The 22,094-nt window shown below is 54.9% G+C and overlaps 12 protein-coding genes across 12 annotated transcripts; 7 read left to right on the top strand and 5 right to left on the bottom strand.

Moving 5' to 3' along the window:
- Positions 1–739: 739 nt before the first annotated feature.
- On the top strand, positions 740–1,650 carry NMA1 (Nicotinamide/nicotinic acid mononucleotide adenylyltransferase 1; the record flags this gene model as incomplete). Its single annotated transcript, XM_064807487.1, has 2 exons — positions 740–1,291; positions 1,354–1,650. The coding sequence occupies 2 exons, from the start codon at positions 740–742 to the stop codon at positions 1,648–1,650; spliced, it is 849 nt and encodes a 282-aa protein (XP_064654234.1).
- Positions 1,651–2,006: 356 nt separating this feature from the next.
- Positions 2,007–3,178, top strand: GLO1 (Lactoylglutathione lyase; the record flags this gene model as incomplete). The annotated part of the gene is made up of 3 exons (XM_064807486.1): positions 2,007–2,140; positions 2,201–3,054; positions 3,111–3,178. 3 exons carry the CDS (start codon positions 2,007–2,009, stop codon positions 3,176–3,178), a joined length of 1,056 nt encoding a protein of 351 aa, XP_064654233.1.
- A 468-nt stretch (positions 3,179–3,646) lies between these two features.
- Positions 3,647–4,706, bottom strand: LTR77_010262 (uncharacterized protein; the record flags this gene model as incomplete). Its single annotated transcript, XM_064807485.1, has 2 exons — positions 3,647–4,439; positions 4,513–4,706. 2 exons carry the CDS (start codon positions 4,704–4,706, stop codon positions 3,647–3,649), a joined length of 987 nt encoding a protein of 328 aa, XP_064654232.1.
- A 521-nt stretch (positions 4,707–5,227) lies between these two features.
- On the top strand, positions 5,228–7,155 carry LTR77_010261 (uncharacterized protein; the record flags this gene model as incomplete). The annotated part of the gene is made up of 9 exons (XM_064807484.1): positions 5,228–5,277; positions 5,324–5,424; positions 5,483–5,495; positions 5,548–5,575; positions 5,629–5,745; positions 5,796–6,296; positions 6,370–6,504; positions 6,557–6,966; positions 7,020–7,155. 9 exons carry the CDS (start codon positions 5,228–5,230, stop codon positions 7,153–7,155), a joined length of 1,491 nt encoding a protein of 496 aa, XP_064654231.1.
- Positions 7,156–7,490: 335 nt separating this feature from the next.
- On the bottom strand, positions 7,491–9,878 carry LTR77_010260 (uncharacterized protein; the record flags this gene model as incomplete). Its single annotated transcript, XM_064807483.1, has 1 exon — positions 7,491–9,878. The coding sequence occupies one exon, from the start codon at positions 9,876–9,878 to the stop codon at positions 7,491–7,493; it is 2,388 nt and encodes a 795-aa protein (XP_064654230.1).
- Positions 9,879–10,964: 1,086 nt separating this feature from the next.
- Positions 10,965–11,526, top strand: LTR77_010259 (uncharacterized protein; the record flags this gene model as incomplete). The annotated part of the gene is made up of 2 exons (XM_064807482.1): positions 10,965–11,287; positions 11,343–11,526. 2 exons carry the CDS (start codon positions 10,965–10,967, stop codon positions 11,524–11,526), a joined length of 507 nt encoding a protein of 168 aa, XP_064654229.1.
- A 16-nt stretch (positions 11,527–11,542) lies between these two features.
- LTR77_010258 (uncharacterized protein) lies at positions 11,543–12,703 on the top strand (the record flags this gene model as incomplete). The annotated part of the gene is made up of 3 exons (XM_064807481.1): positions 11,543–11,750; positions 11,873–12,518; positions 12,565–12,703. The coding sequence occupies 3 exons, from the start codon at positions 11,543–11,545 to the stop codon at positions 12,701–12,703; spliced, it is 993 nt and encodes a 330-aa protein (XP_064654228.1).
- A 450-nt stretch (positions 12,704–13,153) lies between these two features.
- On the top strand, positions 13,154–14,898 carry LTR77_010257 (uncharacterized protein; the record flags this gene model as incomplete). The annotated part of the gene is made up of 4 exons (XM_064807480.1): positions 13,154–13,253; positions 13,306–13,914; positions 13,971–14,158; positions 14,206–14,898. The coding sequence occupies 4 exons, from the start codon at positions 13,154–13,156 to the stop codon at positions 14,896–14,898; spliced, it is 1,590 nt and encodes a 529-aa protein (XP_064654227.1).
- A 140-nt stretch (positions 14,899–15,038) lies between these two features.
- Positions 15,039–15,827, bottom strand: LTR77_010256 (uncharacterized protein; the record flags this gene model as incomplete). The annotated part of the gene is made up of 1 exon (XM_064807479.1): positions 15,039–15,827. One exon carries the CDS (start codon positions 15,825–15,827, stop codon positions 15,039–15,041), a length of 789 nt encoding a protein of 262 aa, XP_064654226.1.
- Positions 15,828–16,305: 478 nt separating this feature from the next.
- LTR77_010255 (uncharacterized protein) lies at positions 16,306–18,009 on the bottom strand (the record flags this gene model as incomplete). The annotated part of the gene is made up of 4 exons (XM_064807478.1): positions 16,306–16,637; positions 16,693–16,876; positions 16,928–17,249; positions 17,321–18,009. 4 exons carry the CDS (start codon positions 18,007–18,009, stop codon positions 16,306–16,308), a joined length of 1,527 nt encoding a protein of 508 aa, XP_064654225.1.
- Positions 18,010–18,806: 797 nt separating this feature from the next.
- On the top strand, positions 18,807–20,845 carry LTR77_010254 (uncharacterized protein; the record flags this gene model as incomplete). Its single annotated transcript, XM_064807477.1, has 2 exons — positions 18,807–18,884; positions 18,917–20,845. 2 exons carry the CDS (start codon positions 18,807–18,809, stop codon positions 20,843–20,845), a joined length of 2,007 nt encoding a protein of 668 aa, XP_064654224.1.
- A 68-nt stretch (positions 20,846–20,913) lies between these two features.
- LTR77_010253 (uncharacterized protein) lies at positions 20,914–21,828 on the bottom strand (the record flags this gene model as incomplete). The annotated part of the gene is made up of 1 exon (XM_064807476.1): positions 20,914–21,828. One exon carries the CDS (start codon positions 21,826–21,828, stop codon positions 20,914–20,916), a length of 915 nt encoding a protein of 304 aa, XP_064654223.1.
- Between the last annotated feature and the right edge of the window lie 266 nt (positions 21,829–22,094).

The following is a 22,094-nucleotide window of genomic DNA, read 5'->3' as shown; positions in this document are numbered from 1 at the left end:
AAGCAAGCGGTGCCCATCTTGCTTCGACCCTAATGCTTGACCATTGGCCTTCTGCTACGGTGACGACGGCGGGATACCGTCCGGCAAATGCCGTCTTGGAGTACAGTGTTGGGTCCCGTCTCCCTCTTGCCATGGGCGGAGGGACGAGGTATAGCAAAGTAGGAGCGAGGTGGCAGGCGAGGTGACGTTGAAGGAGTGGGGGCTTTCTCGGAGCGAGCCCGGTCTTCATCGCACCCATTATCAGTCAGCGTTGTTTAGTCAACACCACCACCATATCATACCACTGCCGCTACACTCTCATTCGAAGACGTTACACTCGACTCGCCAGACTAGATCTAGACCTTCTTCCAGCACACGGCCAGTCACACGAACCGTCGGCATCCCGAAGACCAGTGGAAGTTGCCTTCGCTGCTCGCGTGCCGATTGCGGCGGACGCCCGGCAATAAATTGATAGATATCACGCCAGACTCTGCAAGGCGACAAGCTTCTTCCTATCGCCAACATACTTGCCTTCAACCACCTCCCCTCGCCCCGCTCCCCTCCCTTCCGCCTCCCGCTCTCTCACCTCCGCCGCTCGCCCGTCGTAACACCAGGACTCACCCTTCTCGCTCGGAGCGGGCAACCGCTCACCACGGCCACCAAACATATCACCACCGCCGTGAAGCTGGACGACCACCCGACTGTTCTTCGCAACCTCATCCGCCCTCTCAACAAACCCTACATCCGACCACCGCCCCACATGGCCGACGACATGTCCCCCGACATGACCCTCGACGACTACGAATTCCCCACCTCCCGTTTGCGCCGGCGCATTCAGTCCGAAGACCGCACACCCCTCGTCCTGATTGCATGCGGCTCCTTTTCACCTCTCACCTTCCTTCATCTCCGCATGTTCGAGATGGCGGCAGACTATGCGCGATTCAACAGCTCGTTTGAAGTCGTCGGCGCCTACCTTAGTTGTGTCGGCGATGCGTACAAGAAGACTGGGCTGGTCAAGGCGGAGCACCGGATCAACATGTGCTCGTTGGCGGTGCAGCAGAGTAGCTGGATCAGCGTGGATCCATGGGAGGCGCTGCACTCGGAGTACCTTGAGACGGCGAAGGTGCTGGACCATTTCGAGGAGGAGATTAATGGGAAGCTGGGCGGAGTGGAGACGCCGGTGGGCAAGAAGAAGTGTCGGATCTGTTTGCTTGCAGGTGCGGACCTGATTCAGACGATGAGTACGCCGGGGGTGTGGGCGCAGGCGGATATTGATTATATCTTGAGGAACTTTGGAGCATTCATCGTTGAGGTGAGTGCGCGTGACCGCATTACCCACGAGGACCTGATGGTTGCTAACTACTTCTTCAACAGCGCACGGGCACAGACATCGACGAGGCTCTGTCAACCCTTCAGCCATGGAAGGACAACATCTGGGTCATCCAGCAGCTGGTGCAGAACGACATCTCATCCACCAAGATCCGCCTTTTCTTACGGCGAGACATGTCGATCCGCTATCTCGTCCCCGAGCCCGTTGTGGCATACATTGAGGAGAACGGGCTGTATGACGACGACGGCGCAGGCAGTACGGGAAGCGATGGCAAGGGCAAGGGCAAAAGCACGAATGCGCCGGGAGAGAGTGGAGGCGTGGCGTCGTCGTCGGCGGCCTAGAGAGGACCACGTGGCGTATAGGATAGATGGGAGGCAGCGATGCGCATTTGCTGAACATGGTGGCTGGTACGGTTGCTGTTGCATACATTACTGGGAGGCGGGATGCGTTGAATAGATCATCTCGACCACGCACCGGAGAGCGAGTGAATGCTCGATGAATGAATGACTATTATGAAGCCATATTGACCGTTTTTGGTGCTGCCATTCCTTTATACCGATGGAAACCACAAGCACTTGACGTCCCTCATATTCTGGCAGAATTAGGCAGGAGGGGTGAAATGGAGGGGCAGCGACGTCATGAGCAGCCATTGAACAGTGTTGTAGACCTCACCATCATCACTTCTCCCAAACAACCAATGCTTCGAGCCATTGAAAGAAGTGCGCTTACATCCAATCATATCAACGTTGCCAAAAGCTCCTTCGCCACGACAGCAACAGCGAGCAAGATGACCGACACGAGCAAGTACAAGTTCAACCACTCGATGCTGCGGTATGACCCTCTTCTCCTGCAACCACCAATGTCCTCCCACCAATACTAATTATACCACAGAGTCAAAGACCCGCAAGCATCGGTCAAGTTCTACGAGCACCTGGGCATGCAGCTCATCGAGCAGAAGAAGTTCCCCGACAACAAATTCGACCTTTACTTCCTCGCCTACGCCGGCCAGAACTCCGCCTCGGGCTCCAACCACTGGACCGACCGCGAGGGAATCATTGAGCTCACGCACAACTACGGCTCCGAGAACGATCCCAACTACAAAGTCGCCAACGGTAACAAGGAGCCCGGGAAGGGGTTCGGACATACGTGCATCTCGGTCGATAATATCCAGGCGGCGTGTAAGCGCATCAGCGATGCTGGGTATAGGTTTCAGAAGAGGTTGGAGGATGGACGTATGCATCATATTGCCTTTGCGCTCGACCCGGACGACTACTGGGTTGAGATTATCAGCCAGAAGAACGTGGAGCAGACCAAGGACGTAACAGAGACGGACCCGGGTTGCTATCGTATGAACCACACCATGATCCGCGTCAAGGACAAGGACGTCTCGATCAAGTTCTATGAGGACGTCATGGGTATGCAGCTCATGCGCACGAACGAAAACAAGGACGCGGGTTTCACACTGTACTTTATGGCGTACGGACCGCACCCCGGCGAAGCGACAGCGAATGGCATCAACCCCGGTGCCAGCAGAGAAGGCTTCTTAGAGCTGACGTGGAACCATGGGACGGAGAAGCAGGAGGGCAAGGTGTATCATGATGGGAACAGCGAGCCGCAGGGTTTCGGCCACATCTGTGTCAGTGTGGATGATCTGGACAAGGCGTGCGAGAGGTTTGAGCAGAAGGGTGTAAGTTGGAAGAAGAGGTTGACGGATGGGAGGATGAAGAATGTGGCGTTTGTGCTGGGTGAGTTCAGACTTGAAAGATGCGAGTTGTGGTGTTGTACTGACCGTGTGATGCAGATCCTGATGGATATTGGATCGAAGTGATCCAGAACGAGAAATTCAAGGCGCCTCCTGGCAACTACTAGACGCTTTGCATGAAGTTGTCAGGAGTGCCAGTAGCTGCTTTGACAGCTGTGGGAATGGCGAAGGAAGTACAGTGCACAGTAGCATATACAATGCATTATCATCTAGTGTCGGTACTTGATACAGTATCAAAACAAGTTTCTCCACGACCTTGTGCAGAGGGGCCGCAGTGCCATCAACCTGTTGGCCATCTTCTCCAAGTCTCGTTCCGCGTGACACCTGTAGGACGCTTCGCCCAGACCTCTGATCATGCTCGAGAACCACTGATTGTGCCCTTCGCTGCAATGGTTCGACGCTTGCATCCCCCCAGCCCGACACAAAGCCCTAGAATCTGTGATGCCTCTCGGAATGTTACGCGGCACAGCGGCATCATGCCGGCAAACTCGAACACACGGAGTTGAGCTCCAAGAACCACCAAACTCGGCGGAGGCAGTCTTCGGTAAGTATTCCGCCAAGGTCGCTTCGCCGCTTCAAACCCAATCCGCTGCCTTGTCGTCCTTGATGAGCGTCACATGCATCTGCGTATCAACCATTGTATCCTTCCCGAACACATCATTGAAGTGATGCACGCAGGCCTGTCTGGCGTCGTTGTGGCCGGGCTGCGTCGAAATGCCGTCCATCTTCGCGTGTCCGATATCATGGAAAGTTGCATCGGCAACCCAGAGCGGCGGCATCCGGGTGTGGTGAGCGTAGAGATACGACATGGCGATGTCTTCGCAACCAGTCCGCAGGTCGGGATACTTCTCCGGCAGCTTGCGAGCGTCCACGTAGTCCCGGAAGTCCTGCATCAACAGCGTGTCCGCCCACCACAGGTCCATCCAGTCCACGTGGATGAAGGCGGACTTCGTCAGCACCATACTGTACCCTTGCGGGCTCGGAGACATGCGATAGTGGCCATCTGCACTGACACGGCGCCGCACGTATCCTACCATGCGACTCCGAGGATAGCGGTGAGTCTGCCAGGCTTGGAAGCCGTACTCCACGTCGCGCGGGATGATGACCATGTCGTCGTCGAGCGCGAGGACGGCGGCGGTCGTGATGGCTGGCGTGCGGCGGAAGCGCTCATTCTTGGAGTTGCGGGCGCGCCTCTCGAGAACGACCGGCACGGGATACTTGGCGATGGAGCGGTTGAGCGATGCAGGAGCGTCTTCCTCGTTGTTCCAGATGAGGATGATTTTCCTGAGGGAGGGGATCTTGCCCGTGGCGTAGTTGTCTAGGTATTCGGGAAGCGCCTCTGTGCGATGGTAGGTCGGCGACACGATGCTGTTACAATCATTAGCTGGAAAGCATTGATTCCAGAAGCGAAATGAGGACTTGCGTGAATCCATCTTCGTACTGCCGGAGCGGCCCCAGCACGCGTTCAAGATCATCTTCACGTGTACGATTCAGAGGTGTCGATTGCGTGATGGGGCGCGATGTCTGAGTTCTGCTGCCAGGGAGATTGACGGCGTCGTTGATGAAGATGATGTAGATCAAAGCGAGTCCGATGAAACTGGCCGTGGCGTAAGTCCACGCTCGCCGTCCCAACATCGCTGTGGCGGAAGAAAGCAGGGCTGGCAAACGAGTGTATGTGAGCCAGATCTCGGGGATGGATTGACGTGTTGATGCACCAGAAATGCAGAAGGAAGACTGCAGTGGCCGCGAAAGGAGAGAGACGGCTTGAATGGATCAAATCAATTGGTCGAACCTTCTTGCCAGGCTGTTGATCCATCTCGGGTTGTCCAACCGACCTGCCTCTTTCGGCCAAGGCAAGGATCCATCTCCTCGGGCGATATCGCCGCAGCGATTGCTACTCTCATCTTCATCCTTCCTTGAGTGTGACATCCATCAAGTCAGCAGGCAGGCGATCCAGCACAGGATGGCCATGTTGTATGATGATGGCGGGAAGCCGTCAGACGGCCATGTGCACGAAAGGTATCGTGGCACATCCAACGATGCTCATGACATGTCGGTCCTGGGCAAGAAGCAAGTGTTGAGGGTCAGTCCCATCCGAGTCTGAGATCTGGATAGAGTGCTAAGACTTCAAGTAGCGCAACTTCAACTTCTTGACAATGCTCGGCTTTGCCTCCACTTGCATCGCCAGCTGGGAAGGCATCTTGACGTACGAAGGCTCGCCGCAATGGTATTCGGTGGACTGACTATGACAGCTATCTGAGCTTCGTCTTGACAGATGGCGGCACAGCGCTGCTCTTCTGGGGCTTCATCGCTTGCGCCATTGGACAGACTGCCGTCTATGCCTCCCTAGCTGGTAAATCCCATCGAGAGACCCTGTCGAGGAAGAGCATCCTATGCTGACTGCCATGCAGAGATGGCTTCGATGTAGGTGACCTGCGGATGGTTTAATGTACTGACTCCTGACTTTTATTACGAGCTCACCGACCGCTGGCGGACAATACCATGTACGCTCGACTGGAAACTGCATTGGTTCTTGTATACTGACTGATATCTATAGTGGGTGTCAGAATTTGCTCCCCGACGATACCAGAAGTTGCTGAGCTACTTGTCCGGATGGCTCACGGCAATCGGATGGCAGATGTACCTCGCAAGCGTCTGCTTCTTGGTCGGCACGGTATGGAGGGACGCCGCGCTTCTACTCGGACCTTTTAGTAACCGCAACAGATCGTCCAGGGTCTCATTGCTCTGAACACACCGGACTACATCTACGAGAGATGGCATGGCACTCTGCTGAGTATCGCCGTCACTTTCTTCTGCATACCCTTCGTTACCTTTTTCGCCAGCCGATTGCCTTGGGTCGAAGCTGGACTGCTAGTGATCCATATCGTCGGCTTTTTCGCCATAGTAGGAACGCTCTGGGGCACCACAACGCCATCGAATGCCAGAGCGGTGCTGCTACAATTCTACAACGGCGGCAACTGGCCGACCACTGGCCTAAGCTCAATGATAGGCCTCATTGCCCCAATGGCAGTATTGGTGGGCTACGATTGCAGTGTCCACATGAGTGAAGAAACCCAAGACGCATCTTCTACGCTGCCAAAGGCCATTATGGGCTCTGTTCTTCTCAACGTCACCCTGGTCTTCATTATGGTTGTAACCATCTGCTTTTGTCTCGGCAGCCCTGAGGCGGCATTGGGTGGAGTGACGGGGTACCCATTCATTCAGGTAAGTGAGGTTGCAAGAGAAGCATGCAAACATGTTCTGGCTAGTGTTGTTCTACCTTACTCACATACTGCAGATGTTTTACAATGCTACGGGTTCGTACGCCGCAGCCAACACATTGACAGCCATTCCAACCATCATGCTCGCCGGATGCGCCTTCTCAGAAGTGGCAGCTTCGAGTCGGCAGCTTTGGAGTTTTGCTCGCGATAAGGTGGCCTTTCGAGAAGCTGTCGAAGTCATGGCAAGTACTGACTGTGATGTAGGGCGTACCAGGATACAGTTGGCTATCCCTTGTATCACCGCGCTGGAACATCCCACTCCCCGCCGTCATTGTATCACTGGTCATCTCCGCGCTGATCAGTCTCATCAACATCGGCTCTTCAGTGGCTCTGCAAGCCATCACGTCTTTTGGAGCGCTCGCAACGCTCCTGTCGTACTACTTGACCATTGCGACCTTTGTCGGCTTCAGGATGCGCAGCAGCAAGCTCCCAGAACGGAGGTGGTCGCTTGGAAGGTTTGGCATGGTATGTTTGATCAAGATGCCCGCAATTGTCGCCGCGCAGCTAATCGTCTTGACCGGCAAGCTGGTGAACGTCTTTGGTCTTGCGTTTCTCTCGCCTCTTATCTTCTTCATCATGTGGCCTCTCACTCGACCCGTCACTGCCTCGACTATGTAAGTGCCAACGGAAGGAATGTTCATGGGTGTCCGTATGCTAATCCACACAGGAACTGGTCTCCGGTGATGCTCGGGGGTGTTCTCGCGATCGCAATGCTATTTTACGTGTTCAAGGGGCGGCACGAATACACTGGTCCGGTTGTAGATGTGAAGCGGCCTGAGTTGGGGGTGTCACATCCTCAATAGGCCAGTCTTGCACCGCGGTGGTGAGATGACATACGACTTTTTGAGATAGATTCACGCCTACAACCGACCACACGTATTTTGCTTGTTGTTCCAGCACGGCTCACGGACGAGCATACTTGAAAGCGGTCCCTGCAACGGAGCATGAAGGAAGATCTCACGGCGAGCACACTGTGTCGGTTGGTATCATTACAAACATTCACTTGACCATTACAACGCTAATGTCTCTGCGAGAACGTCCTCCTCAGTAGCCTGGAGCATGTTCACAAATTCTAATGCGGATTCAATCATCTGCGCCCTCCACCGTCAACGAACATCCGCACTGACATCTGGATCCACTACGCTTCCTTCTCACTGGCCGGCAACAAAGTCAAAGTGGCCTTGTCTTCCTTCTCAAGTGCGGCGTTGTGACGATCAAGAGCGGCTTGCAAGGCCTCTTCCGTCTCTTTGGATTCACTAGACGAGGCAGCTTCCTGCTCGCTCGTCTGCGGTGCATCATAGGTCTGGGCGTCGCTCGATGGCTCGGCATTATTCGCACTTTCTTGCTTTGGTTCTTCTTGGAAAGTGTCCTTCATGTCTTGCGTCGTGGAAGCCTCATCGGTCGTAGAGGCAGGAGCAGCTCCTTCTTGCGTGGTCTCCTTATCTGTGCTTTGTTCCGGAGTATCTTTCTGTTGCTCGTCGCTCTGCGATCCAATAACCGCTGCTGCTGTACCACCTCCAACGGCTGCACCAGCTGCCGCGCCAACAGCCAGGCCTTGCGATTCATCCGACTTGCTTTCCTCCGGATCAGACGTCTTTGCTGCACCTTCATTCACCTCGTCGTTCGCTGTGTCCTTGTCCGTAGCCTCAGCATCAGCTACCTCCTTCTCGGTGGCTTGCTCACCAATCTCGGTCTTCGACTCCCCCGTCTCGTCGGTGGCAGCATCGGCCTTGACCTCCTCAGATTCGCCGGTAGCTTGCTTCGACTGCTCCAAGGTCTCCTGTCCCATTGGTGCAACCTGTGCGGAATCAATGTTCTCGTCCTGCGCTTCCTTGGGTTCGCCAGAGGGCTCCTTCTCCTTCTGTTGGCTGTCGTCAGCATGCTCGTCACCTTTGACCTCCGATGTGTCATTGATATCGTTGTCGCTACCTGGCTTGACGTCTCCAGAGTCGCTGGCGGCTTGCTCCTGGGAGGCTTCAGCGCTTGCATGTTCCATTGGCGCGATCTGTGCGTCACCAATGTTCTTGTCTTGAGTATCCTCAGACTCGTCAGATGGTTTCGACTCTTGACCTTCGGGGCTGCTGCCCTCGCTGTCCTTCACGGTGTCTTTGCTCGGTTCAGTATCTGTTGATGCGGCCTTCTCGTCCCCGGTCTTGGTCGCCCTGAATTCTTCAGTCGGCTCAGATGTTTTGGGCGCATCTTCTTGGGCGCCAACCAACGTATCTGCTGGCTTCTCTTCGGCCTTGGAAGAATCCTCCTCCAGCGAAGTTTCCTTCTCGGTAGTGTCGGCAGCCTCTGAGCCTTGGCCTTCCGCGTCCTTGTCCACGCCAGTAATACCGGCATCCTCTTGGCCGGGACGTACAGCCTGCGAGTTCTCCATGCTCTCGTCCTGATCTTTCTCTGGCAAGTCTGATCGCTCTTGTTCGCCATCATCCTTGCCGCTCCCAACGCCGCCCTTCATGGCAGTTTCGGCGTTGTCGCTTTCGTTCTGCTGTACATCCCCTCCATCCGCAGTAGAGTCGCCTTCGGCCTCGGGTTCCTCCTTTTCACCCTCCAGACCAGCACCAGGCCTCACGCCTTGAGAAGAATCCATGTTGTCATCTTGTTCTGTCCGCGGCTGATCCGAACGTTGCTGCTCGCCGTCATCCTGGCTGCCTCCTTTACCCTCTGAAGACTTGATAGCGGGTGCCGTGGCGCTCTCACCAACGTCTTGACTTACTGGCTCTCCCGCGGCGCCGGTCTGGCTCAGTTCGGTCGTCTCGGGCTTGCAAGCTTCCTCTGCCTCACCACTTTGGCCACCAGCGACAGTCGCAGGGACCGCTGGTGTCTCCGCTATCTGGTCAGAAGAGTCTTTGTTTGTATCCTCTGCCTGGCTGGGGACACTGCCACTCGTCGTCGCACCGACATCGTCTGTGGGCTGTTCTACAGACTCGTCCTTGCTGACATTGGTCTGTTCGGCGGCTTTGTCCTGTCCATCTACCGTCTGCTGCTCTGCTGGCGTTGGCTGCTCATCACCACTAATAGTAGGTTGCGAATCAACAGCGGAATCTGGCAAGGTGCTCTCCTTCGGCTGCTCAGCGTCTTGATTGCTCATGTCTTGCGTACCAATGGCGCTGAGAGCAGAGTCATCCTTCTGCTCGGACCCTACTTCCGGCCTCTGGGGCTCGAACTGGCTCACGAGATCAGGATTCGTGGGCTGCGACTCAGTCACAGTCTCTTCCTGCTTGCCTGTGCTGTCCTGGGCTGGTTGGTAATTCATGTAGGTTCCAGAGTTCGGCTCGGAATCTTGTGGCTCTGCTGCGACGGGCTGTTGTTGTTCTCCGAACTGTTCAGACAATGGCCGTCCAACATCAGGCTCTGGTAGCTCTCCATTGGTCTCTTTTGGCGGCGAGATGTCTTCCGTTGCGGCAGGGGTACCTTCGACTTGTGGCTGCTGAGAGGGCTCCTCCGCTGGCGCACTCTCGGAGCCAGAGGGGTGTCGAACCTCGTCAATTTTGGCTTTGGCCTTCTTGAGGAGAGATGACATGTTGGGTGGATGGACTGGGGTTTGGGGAAATAGAAGTTCGACAGTTCTTGCGATTGAGATATGTCTCGGATAAATGTTTTGATAATATGTCACGGAATGGAAAGACGTGCTGGCTTGAAGACACCTACCCCGAGGTGGCACAGATGACAGTATAAAAGCACGCGTCCTGACCTGTGCTCTCCCACCTTCTTGCATGTCGAGTCACGTTGGTATCGCGAGCGGGAGCACAGAACGCTTTCGAGAGCCTCGACCAAAGCTAGCATGCCCGCCATCGCGATGAGCACCTTGGACAACCTATCGCTACCGCTGGAGGCGCGCAGAGACAGCGGTGTGAGGAAAATTCGCAGGCAGCGCAGAGTTGGGGATGAGATGACCTGCCACGGGAAGGCAGGTGGTGGTAATGCATACGCTTTTCCGAGCCAATCGAATAGAGTGGTGGTGGCCAGACTGTTCCTTTGGAAGAGGGGTGATGTACAGTGCATCAAGTCGAGCAGGCAGGCGTGGGAGTTTTTGAACGATTCTGACGATGTGGCCGATGACTGCGCCACTAATTTCCCTGCTTGCGAGCACGTCGGCGTGGAGTGCATGACCTCGGGAGAGCATGAGGTGTCATCCGTCGCGGAGAGGCTCGCTTGTGCTTTGCATCGATACATTGACCTGCGAATGCAAAGAGGCAACGTTTGGATAGCCTGGCGGAGGCTTGAGCATTGAACAAGACCTTCGAGACCATGGTTGATCCGATGTCTTCTGTGCTGTACTGCCTACCATCGTCCTACGGACCACGCACCTTCTTCCATACGCACAGGGTATGCATGGAACAACGTTGTACGCCTAGGACTTTTCTTGTGGCTACCCAACACGCTCATCGCAGAACCAGTCTGCCAATGTGGAACTCCCCAGAGCACCACCCATGACAACGACCGTGGTGCTCACTTATCTATCCCTAACAAGCCACCTGTAGCATAGCACATGCAGCTTTGAGCGTTCTGATGCAGGAGAAAACGCAGGTCGCATCTCGTATCTCGCTTTGCCGCCGTCGCTCCTCGTCACTTCCTTCTTTCGCTCACCACTATCATCCCCACTACCATGGAAGCCCCTTGCGAGCTCGAGCGCGAGCAATACACTCACCAAACTAAAGGAACATCGTCCCAGGCTGCCGGTCTCCGCCCTTCAGAGCAGGACAGAAACGATCTACAAGTGCGTGGTGTCAAGCCTGCCTTCAACCGCACCTTTCGAGCGCCAGGCAGCATAGCATATACCGTCAACTCGATTATTTCACCCGAATACTTCATCATATCACTGGCATACCTTCTCTACAATGGAGGCCGGGCCCTGTTGACCTTTGTCTTACTGGCTCCTTTGCCGGGGTTGGTCTGCCTGTACTGGTCACTTGGAGAGATGATGTCCATGTAAGTTGCTGCCCGACCCAGGTGAGCCTGCTGTCCGCTCATGCGGCTCGAGTAGGGCTCCCACAGCCGGCGGTCAGTATCGATTTGTTGCCGAGAATGCACCAAAAAGCGTAGCGAAACAGCTGAGCTATGTGGTCGGCTGGCTCGGAGTACTGGGCTGGCAGTCATTCCTTACGGCGGTATGCTTCGGGACCGGAACCGTCATCCAAGGATTGATTGTGCTGCACAACCCGTCCTAACCTGCGCCTGCATGGCATGGTGTACTGCTCACCGTCATGGTTGTCACCCCTCTCGCTAGCCATCAACGTCCTGCTGTTGCGAAGACTCCCGTATCTCGAGGCCGTGGTGCTCGTCGTCCGCCTCGCCTCGATCATCCTCGCATTTGTCGCTCTTGGTTCGCTCCCCAGAGCAAGCACACACGCGGTAGTCAGCCAGCTGGGCGCGCGAGGGTGGTCGAACCCTGGTATGAACATCCTCTGGGAGCGCCTAATTGCTACCTGGCAATCTCTGGGCTCGACTGCCTGTGGCATCTTAGTAAAACTTGACAGACTGGCCTTGTGCTCGTCCACGCTGATCCTTTTGCAGGCGAGGAGGTTGTGAACGCATCGGAGAAGCTGCCGGTGGCACTATGGCGCTCCGTCGGCATCAGCTGGATCTTCGCCCTCATCACCACTGTTTTACTCGCAGTCTACATACCGGACATTTCTCGTATATCAGACTCTCCCACGGGGTATCCATTCATTGAAGTCTTCCACGAAGCATTCGGTCTCGTGCACGCACCCGGAGCACGTACGCTTACAACGGTGCTTGTGGCCATGTTCCTCGTCACCTCTGTCACAGCAACTGCCAATCAAGTCACTGCGTCCAGCAGGCAGCTATTCGGGTTCGCAAGAGATGGCGGCGTACCTTTCGCATCCGTTGTGACCGCAATAATCTATTTCGACGGAACTCCGGTCCCGGTCTGGTCCATCGCAGCGGTGTGCTTGATCGTGAGCGCATTGGCTTGCATTTATCTGGCGAGTCCTACGGCTTTGAACGCCTTCAATTCCCTCGCCGGGGTAGCTCTGGCAGCTTCCTACATGACCTGCATTGGCGTCAGGCTCTGGTCGCGATTGACAAACTACGAGATGCCTTACGCGAAGCCTACGAAATGGTCTCTGGATCGGACTCCAGGAATGATTGTCAATGTCGTCGCCCTTATTTATGCTACCTTCAACTTCGTCTTCATGTTGTAAGTCGAGCAGTCTCATATGGAGTGGTAGCTGACTTGGGTACAGCTTCCCTCTGGCTCCTGGCTTTGACAAAGACCTCTTCAACTGGGCTATCGTCGTGTTTGGGCTGGTCTTTGTTCTTGCAGCTGGGTTCTATGCGTTCGAAAGGCGGCACCATGAGCCTTCGCGTCATGCGTACAATTGATTAATTTCATCCGTCAACAGCAAACCTGGAGAGTACGGGGGTGCAGCGGGCTCGACAGCCGCATCAGAAGTCGCTGCAGCCGGGCCACTGTCTGGGTCTCAATTTTTCTACGCAGTGCAGACACGGCGCCAAACAGAGCGGTTGTGGTGCTCCAAAATCGACCCAGTCTTTGAAATCCTGGGGGAGGCGGTGGGGTTGTGTCTGTGGGCTGCGTGCGCACGTATCAAACGGCCGAGGCACGACTTCCTCTTCCAATCCCACAACTAATCAACAGTTGACACAATCGGACGTGCGCATACTCCATGAACATGTTCACGACGGCAATATGTTGGGGCCGTTTCCCAGCTTCGATAAATTGCAACGGCCAGTTGAGGAGTCTACATCTGAGCTGCTACACCATTGCATCTCTTCTGATCCGACAAGCTCACCTGCACGTCCTTCTTGCTCACGATGCCCATCGAATCTCCCTGGCCGCCTGTGTCCGTCCCCGAAGTTGACGTATGGTCGTTCTTCCTCGAGCATCCCAACCGCCAGTATCCAGATGATCACGGTGCGTCAGAATCTATTAGGAAATGATACACCCCAGCCTGACAGACATGTAGTACTATACATCGACGTGGCTGCAGCACAAACACTTACATATCGACAACTTCGCTCTTCCGCCGAACAATGGGGAAGCGGACTGCAGGAGCAGTGGGGATGGCAGAAGGGCGATACTCTGGCCACGATGACACCGAACACTTTCGAATGTGTGCCTGTCACCTTCGGCACTTTACTGGTAGGAGGCGTCGTTAGCCCTTGCAACTTCCAGTACACGGTAGACGAGCTGGTGTCTCACTTGAAGTCATCGGGTGCGAAAGGGTTAATCACCAACGTTGCCTGTGTCGATGTGGCCCTCGAAGCAGCATCGCAAATCGGCTTCCCACTGGATCGAATTCTGCTGGTAGGGGGTACGGATCCCAAGAATACCACAGCATACTACTCGAGCCTCCAAGGGAGTATCACGGCGAGTCCGAAGAAGGTCACTATCGGTCCAAAAGAGGACCTCGCTTTTCTAGTCTACTCCTCAGGAACAACAGGCTTGCCAAAAGGCGTCATGCTGACACACTTTAACGTGGTCGCAAACCTGGTCCAGTACACGCAGGTCAGATTGCCACGCCATTGGAAGACGGATAGAAGTGTAGGCTTCTTACCGATGTACCATATCTACGGTGTGTGCTTTGATATCCCACTTCAACGCAAATCGCTCATTCATCTCCACCTACAGGTATCGCTGTCCTCATGCTCTACCCGCTTCATGACGGCACAACAACCTACATTATGACCTCCTTCGACCTCCCGACCTTCTGCCGCACTGTCCAAGACTCCAACATCACATTCGCATACATCGTGCCACCTGTCGCCCTCGCTCTGCGAAGAGTCCCATCGTCGATCGATTCGACCTCTCCTCTCTGCGTGAGATGCATTCTTCTGCCGCCCCTGCGCCGAAGGAAATCATACAGGCACTATACCAGCGCCTGAAGACTCCACTTCGCCAGGGTTATGGAATGTCCGAGGCTGCGCCAGGGGTGGCCGGCCAGCGCACTGAAGATTGGAACAAGCCGATTGGTTGTAGTGGGCACTTGTGGCCGAGTATTTCTGCCAAACTTGTCGTCGATGGGAAGGAAGTCAAGAATGGCGAAGAGGGAGAAGTATGCCTCAAGGGACCTAACGTCTTCAACGGCTACTACAACAATCCTGCCGCGACTGCTGCGAGCTTCGATGCGGACGGCTGGTATCGTACGGGTGATATTGGCTTTGTTGATGAAGCTGGGAACATCAGCATCACCGATCGCGTCAAGGAGCTCATCAAGTACAATGGGTTCCAAGTCGCCCCAGCGCAGCTCGAAGGTCTGCTTTTAGGGCATCCGGCGGTCACAGATGTAGCCGTCGTCGGTGTGTTCAGCGATGCGCGTGCGACCGAGCTACCCAGGGCATATGTCGTCGTTGCTGCTGGGTACAGGGGGGATGACAAGCTGGAAGAAGCGCTGCACCAGTGGTTCAATGAGCTTGTGAGCCCGCACAAGAGGCTTAGGGGTGGCATTCGGTTTGTCGAGGCGGTGCCGAAGAGTAACGCAGGGAAGATTCTGAGGAGGGTGTTGATTGAGCAGGCGAGGAAAGAGGAGATGGGGGCGGGCGTAAAGGCGAGGTTGTAGACCTCAGCTGTCGACTTTGGTGTGCTCAAGTTCAATTTCACGAATCTTCAGTCTTGTCGTAGTCTATTGGCAGATATCCTCATCCATATTCTCAACAAAATTAGCGAAGAGGAGCGAAACAATTACAGAAGACGTTCAATCTACAGCTTCGTAAACAGTCCTTCCTTCATCGCCCTGACATCCAACTCCTGCGTCCATGTACTCCGCGGCTGTGTATGCAAAAACCAATACGTATGCGCCAGCTCCCTGGGCTGGACGAGATAGGCATCGACCTCCGCCACCTTTTCGCTCTCTCCATTGCGTTCCCACTGTCTCTTCACCACGCCGCCAATCAGCTTGCCATCCACCGGCCCATCGATGATAATGTTGACTGCATGGATGCCCTTGGCCTGGTACTCCCGCGTGATGACCTGGCACAAACTGCGCAATCCGAATTTTCCAGGAGAGAACGAACTGAGACCGGGCATCCCACGCAGGGCACCGGTTGCGCTGGTGAACAAGATGGTGCCTTTTCCAGCGGCCAACATATCTGGTATGACGAGTTTACTACACCAAAACGCCCCGAAAAGGTTGATCTTTGTGAAGTTCTCAAACTCCTCGCTCGTGGTGTCAATCAGCGCTTTTCCATTGACGCGACGCGCACCGGCATTGTACACGAGCACGTTGACGGGACCGAGCTCGGATCTGATGCGTTTGAATGCTGAGATTACAGAGTCTTCGATGCGAAGGTCGGTGAAGTAGATATGTGCTGTTCCGGCGCCGACATCAGTGTTGATGGTCTGCGCCATGTCCCGCAGTTTGTCTTCAGTGCGGGCGAGGAGGGCGACGACGAAGTGCTCGGTCGCAAAGCGGTGGGCAACGGCTTCGCCAATCCCTGGGCCTGCGCCCACAACCGCGATGACGGGCTTGTTGGATGGATTTTGTGACATTGTTGATGGACTTGGGTGACGAGACAGGTTGTTGGGGGTGTGACTTGTTGGTGTCGAAGATGAGGTATCTGTGGAAAATGATGCCTACGTATGTTTCGGCGATGTGGTACAACGCCTCCTTTGGCCGCACACAATAACCTAGGTTTTTTGTATTATTAGTGATCAGTCACGGATATAGGTGGGCCAATGTTCCTGGGAGAGGATTAGGATTGGAAGACCTGAGGGTTTGTGTTCCAAGAAAGATGAGACCACTCTTCACTTGGATGTCGACCTCGGTTGCTGAAAGTTCTTCGAACCAAGCGACATAATCAGCTACAGTTGGAGGCAACGTAAGTCCTAACCGCTTAAGTCAGACTCATCATCGGAAGAGTCTCTTACAAGCTATTTTGATGGCGGCTAACGGTGTGATGAGACCTATCCCGATCGAACACATCTCGAGGCCGCATACAGAGATGCGCTGCAAGCTTCCACACGCCTCTTAGAGGATGTACATCGAGTCCAGACTCATGTCGCCCTCCTTGCCGTTCGTGGTTGCTCCCTCAGCAATGAGCTTTGCCTTCTTCACATTCCTCCTGCGGAGCAGATACCAGCACGCAGCGTACAGGAAGCCAGCGACCACTGTCAAGCCCGCGGAGACTGCATTGCCTTGGACGTAGCGCGGCCCTTGCTGGCTGGGGTACAGCTGCGAGGAGACGACGTTCGAGATGTTGGCAAAAGAGTATGCCAGCGGCATTCCTATGGCCCGCTTGTCGTCTGGCGCGAGATTGCTGGTGATCCACGCCACAGCAAGCGTTGAGATTGGATACAGTCCTGTCCCGGCGTTAAACCACATCACCAGCGAAGTCCAGGTGCAGAATTGACTTACCAAGGACCAAAACATACATCCCGGCGTAGCCGGCATTGGGATTCTTCGAGCCGACACAGATGAGGTATCCGACCGCGACGGGAACACAACAGCCGACGATGAACGCTCCACGCTTCTTGAGCCTGTCGGAAAAGTAGCATTGAGTGATCAAAGACACGGCGCCCAAGATGTACACCGGGATCGTCTGTCGGGTAGTGTCAGCGGTGTCCCGAATACTGCGGGCGGGATGACTTACCATGTAGTTCACCTTCAGCGCTTCGAAGCCGAGCCCCAGAATGATGGTCGGCAAGAACACACCGAAACCGTTGATGGCCACGGAAGAAGTGAAGAACGCCAGACCCAGCATATACACGTAAGGGTCCTTCAAGGTAAGCCTGATCCACTTGCGATCAAACTTTTGCTGCCCTCTGTGCAAGAAGTCGCGCCCCTTTTTCAGCTTCATTGTCTCCTTCTCTTCAGCCGTCAGGAACCAAGCGTTCTCGGGAGCCTTGGGTAGGAACATCCATCCGATGCCACCGATGAAGATGGTAACGCAGAACTCTACGATGAAGAGCCACCTGCGAAAGGAAGAGCAAATGGATAAGCAAGTGTCTCAGGCTTTGTAGCGGTTTGTTCAATGGTCTCTTACCTCCAAGCAGCCAGACCAAGCCTGTCGCCCATCGACTGCACAGCAAAAGCAAAAAGCCCTCCGAAAGCTCCGGAGATGCATTGTGCCAGGTTGGTACTCATCACACGCTTTCCAACCTCCGCTCGTGGGTAGATGGTGGAGAAGAGGAAAGCGAAACCTTGTGCAAGACCGGCTTCTGCGGTGTTGAGTAGCATGCGGACAGCAATGGCTTGGCCGTACGTATTGATGAAAGCAGTCCCGATGGTGCAAGCACTCCATGCGAGAAACGCAGTACCAAGTGCTGCTCGGGCACCAAATCGTCGGACCGCCAGCACCCAGGGGAGTTCGAAGAGGATGGTGCATACGCTCGACAGCGTGTTGATGGTGCCGAATTGATTGCCATGCAAGTTGAGGTCTTCGTCGAGACCAAAGACTCTGGCGTTTCCCAACTGTCGGATGAGGGTCAGATTGCGTTCTTCTCTCCATACAAGGATTTTGCTTACGTTGTTTCGATCCAGACTGGCGAGCACAATGAAGATGACTGACACTGGGAAGACGTAGATGTCGAACTTCCTCAGAGCAGCTCTCTCCTTCTCTGGATCGACGTAGATGTCGCTGACCATCTCTCCCGCAGCAAGATCAACTCCTGCAGCAAGGTCGATGACTGGTGTCTTCGCATCATGGTCGACGGAAGCAGACTTGTTCTCCATCTTCACTCGTTGTGCTTGGAACGAGGATTGTGTGGCGGTGGATGAATAGAGTTGATCGTTATTTCGAGACTACTCCCAGATAATCTATTCATGAGCTGTCCACGTCGTGTTATATGCACTTTTCGAATCCACCAAATCTCGTCGAGACGTCTACCGTGCTCGTCCATCACTGCTGAATCGTGGTTCACGATAGCAACATCTTGCGATAAGGTTGCCGACTTGCTTGCTCCGTTCGGACAAAGCCGGGCTTGCCTGTGCAAGTGTACCTATATCCATACAGTCTGGACGTGGTAGATTGCGGTGAACAAGTCCCGAAGCGATAAGGGTGGTCTTTTACACATACGATCACGTGCGCACCGAGGACAGTCCTTTGACGATTCTTGAACTGCCGCTCATTGGACGGATGTCGTTTTCGGCTTTCTCCGATCATCGTCGGGGAGATAAGTCCACTGTGCTTTTGAAACTCCTACATCCACCTCCGAAACCATCAACGGCATGTTGCGAATTGCCTGCTTCCTCGAGCCAGCGGAGCCTTGTGTGTCTCGACACAACATCCCCTGCTGCTCACCGGGAGGACGCCGATGAACTCGCCGTTGCGAACAGGCCCGAGGCTGGCAAAGGGCGTGAGTGCCTGTCAAAGGTCAGTTGGAGCACCCAGTCTGTAGCTGGGCTGAATGTGGCTGAACATATCTCAACAAGGTGTCGCCGGAGGAAGCAGAAAGTAAGGGTTTCGCCGGCCGCCCCCTGTTTGGGGCCTACCCAACAGACGATGGGCTAATGATGAGCTGCAGTGTGACATGAAGCAGCCCAAGTGCTCCAACTGCGACGGTGCTGGCGTTCAATGCCTGACCTTCCATGCTTCCAAGCAGGCTGAGGTCGGTGTTTACTGCCCAAGCATCGCATGTAGGACCTGCTAAGATGCGGTCAGGTCCCTCGTAACTACGTCTCTGACCTCGAGAAGCAAGTTGAAGCCTTGACCCAGCAGGTACGTCGTCTTGAGAGGCAAAGCAGACCTACACCGCTCAACGGTGAGGCCTCGAATTCACCAGCGTTGTCCCATTCCAGCACTCGCTTGTCTGGCATTTCGCCGCTTCTCCCTGCTCCTTCGGCCTCAGATGGTAGCTCAGGTCAAGTCCGGGATCTCGTGAAGAGTGTCAAGGATGTCGTTGTTGAGCCTTCGAGACAGCCGCGATTCGTGGGGCAGAGCAGCGGTATCACTCTTGCGAAGATGGTTATGGCTGCGGTTCGTGTGGATGCCACGACTCCTTCGTCAGCGAACGAACGACATCAGGACAACGCTCCTGCTTCCATATCAGCGATCGAGCGGCAGGCTTCGCTGCCACCACGACATGCCGCAGATCATCTTGTCGATGTGTATTTCCAATACCGCACACCACATCTTCCGATCCTCGAGCGAGCACCGGTCAAAGAAGCGCTTGGGAACGCCTACCAAGCGGCCAGCAGTACTCGGACCTTGGACCATGCTGTGAAGAAAGATGTGTTCACGACGTATATGGTACTGGCTATAGCGCTTTTCGACGTCCCTGTCCCTTCTGGTGGCCGACCCAGCCAGAGCGAGGGGTGCTTTCAGTCCGCTGTAGGTCTGGCTGAGCATGTGATTTCCTACTCTCCTAGTGATTTGGAGACGCTCCGTGCAGTGCTTTTGCTGGCACAATATGTCGCATTGTGCCCTTCTCGGGGAAGCTTCTGGCATTTGACAGGCTTCGCTTTGCGATTATGCATCGACGTAGGCCTACATTGGGAGACCGAAGAGCAATCAATGCAGACGGACGCGGCTGTACTCCACGAGCGGCGGTCACTCTGGTACTGTACCTACCAATTTGACCGCATGCTATGCATCTTGCTTGGCCGCCCGTTTGGAATCCTAGACGAGAGCACCCGTGTGCCGCTGCCAGGCCCGTACACAGCGTGTCTCAGTCATGATGCGCATGATGCCCACTGCTACGAATCTTACAATTCGCTTTTCAAGATGTCCAAGCTGGAGTCTGAGATCAAGCACGTGTTGCACAACCAGACCTGGGAACCAAAGCTGGCCTACCCGCGGGTGGACTACTCAGCATGGCTGGAAGACATCCAACCACGCCTGCAACACTGGTACGAAACCATCCCAGAGCCCCAAAAAGCGCATCCATCTACCATATTTGCCCACCGTGCCTACTGGGATGCAGTGTATAGCAATGCAATACTACTGCTCCATCGGCCGCATTCAATAGCTCAGCACCCATCGACGGAGTCTCTCTTCATGACTTTTGATGCCTCTACTAAGCTGATCACTAGCATCAAATCTCTCCAGCGGGAGGGCAAGATCGACATCCATTGGAAGGCAGTTCACGAGCTTTTCATGGCTGGATTGGGGATCGTATACGTTTTGTGGCTGTCAGAGGAACTCCGGAGACAGAGAACCGCCAGCAGCAGCATTTCGACTCTCAACTCCTGCGCATCTACCCTCTCGGCGCTGTCGGAAAGCTTTGCGGGCGCTGCAGGCTGTCGCGATGCATTCGAGACACTCTCCGCGGCGACAATCGATTGGCTGCTCACCCATGACGCCGAGCAGGAAAGACAAACCCGGTTGGCGCTCGAGAGGCAAGTCGAAGATCTATTGCAACAGCTGCGGCCACCTCGTGAAGGAATGGCAATGCCTACTGCTGAAGACGATGCAAGTTACATGTCAAACATGCTATCCATGGACAACTTTGCCTTTAGCGAGATGCTCAGCTCTACTGCACAGTGGCCCAGCTTTGAGAACATGGAATACGTTGACATGAATCACCACTCTGTGAATGAGATGGGATTTGGTACGGACTGGTGGCAGTGAGGACTGTGGCGTTTGCTATCTGACTGCAGATTGTCCCACTCATTCTGTGACCGGAGAGATCACCCCACTCAGCCATCGCAAGGCAGCGTTTTGTGCATCACCGTCTCATACGGCAAAGGCGAGTCGACCAGGCGAGCATCGGCTAAGCCCCTCTGCCATCTCTCGTACCCGCCACGTGGCACCGTCGTGGACGTCCACATCCCGTTCTTCCGGAAGCTGTTCGTCACACCAACAGCGACATCGACCGGTACATTTGGGAACAGTTCGGCAAGCTCGTCTCGGAACGATTCAGCATTATGCGCAAGCACCCATTCGATGCCCTTTTCGACCGCGAGGCAGAAGCGTCTCTTCGCATCCAGGAATTCCGGCGTGATCGTCTTTGTCTCCCGGTAATACACGCTCCACGGAATGTCGCCTTGAGCAACCATCTCCATGCCGATGACCACATCAGGATTGGCAGCTGTCATCGCCAGAGCGGACAACAAGTCAGTGCAAAAGTAGTCACCACATCCGCCAAGAAAAAGTTCTCCCAGCATTTTGCCTTCCAGGTCTTGGATGTAGTCCACAGATCGTTCATCAATCTTGTTCTCTCGCAGCAGCATCTTGAAGAACAAACCGACGCTCGCTCCACCTCCAGACTTCATCAGGACCGTCTTTCCCGCGACATCGGACAGCTTGAATGGCTTACGCTGGCGGCGTCTGAGAAGTGCGAGCGGACAGCGGTTTGCGATCTGCGCAAAGACGGTGTATTCCTGCACACGGTCGCGGTACATCGAAGGAACCCAGATGCCGCCCAGGGCCATGTCGGCTGAACCTCTAGCAAGGTTGTCCAATACCAGGTCCCACGGCTTCGGAATGTTGACTGTCACGTCCAATCCTTGCTCGCGGAAGAAGCCATGTCGGAGAGCGATGTATTCGGGGAGATAGTTGATGTTGTAGCCGGTGGCCGTGAGGTGGAATGGTTGGAGCGGGCTCAGCGACATGTTGAAATTGCGGGAGATGGAGCTGATGTGGTTTTCGAGGTTGAATAAAGAGCATGCACTTTAGAGAATTTGTGGTGAACCATGATACAGGTTTATATGATTTGCGACCGGACAACTACGCGGGCATGATGTTTCGGGTGCCGAAGGGTAGTAGAGAGATAGACGTAGGTGTACCTCCGTCGGCTTTCTCCGACTCGCGACCGACGCACGTTACGACCTTAAATGCTCGCGACGAACGTACCTTGCGACCGACGTACCTTGCGACT

This window comes from Saxophila tyrrhenica (assembly GCF_035928015.1).
Source record: "Saxophila tyrrhenica strain CCFEE 5935 chromosome Unknown scaffold_22, whole genome shotgun sequence".
In the NCBI taxonomy this organism is placed as follows: domain Eukaryota; kingdom Fungi; phylum Ascomycota; class Dothideomycetes; order Mycosphaerellales; family Extremaceae; genus Saxophila; species Saxophila tyrrhenica.
Note: the sequence above shows the minus strand (reverse complement) of the source record. Positions and strands in the feature narration are given on the sequence as shown.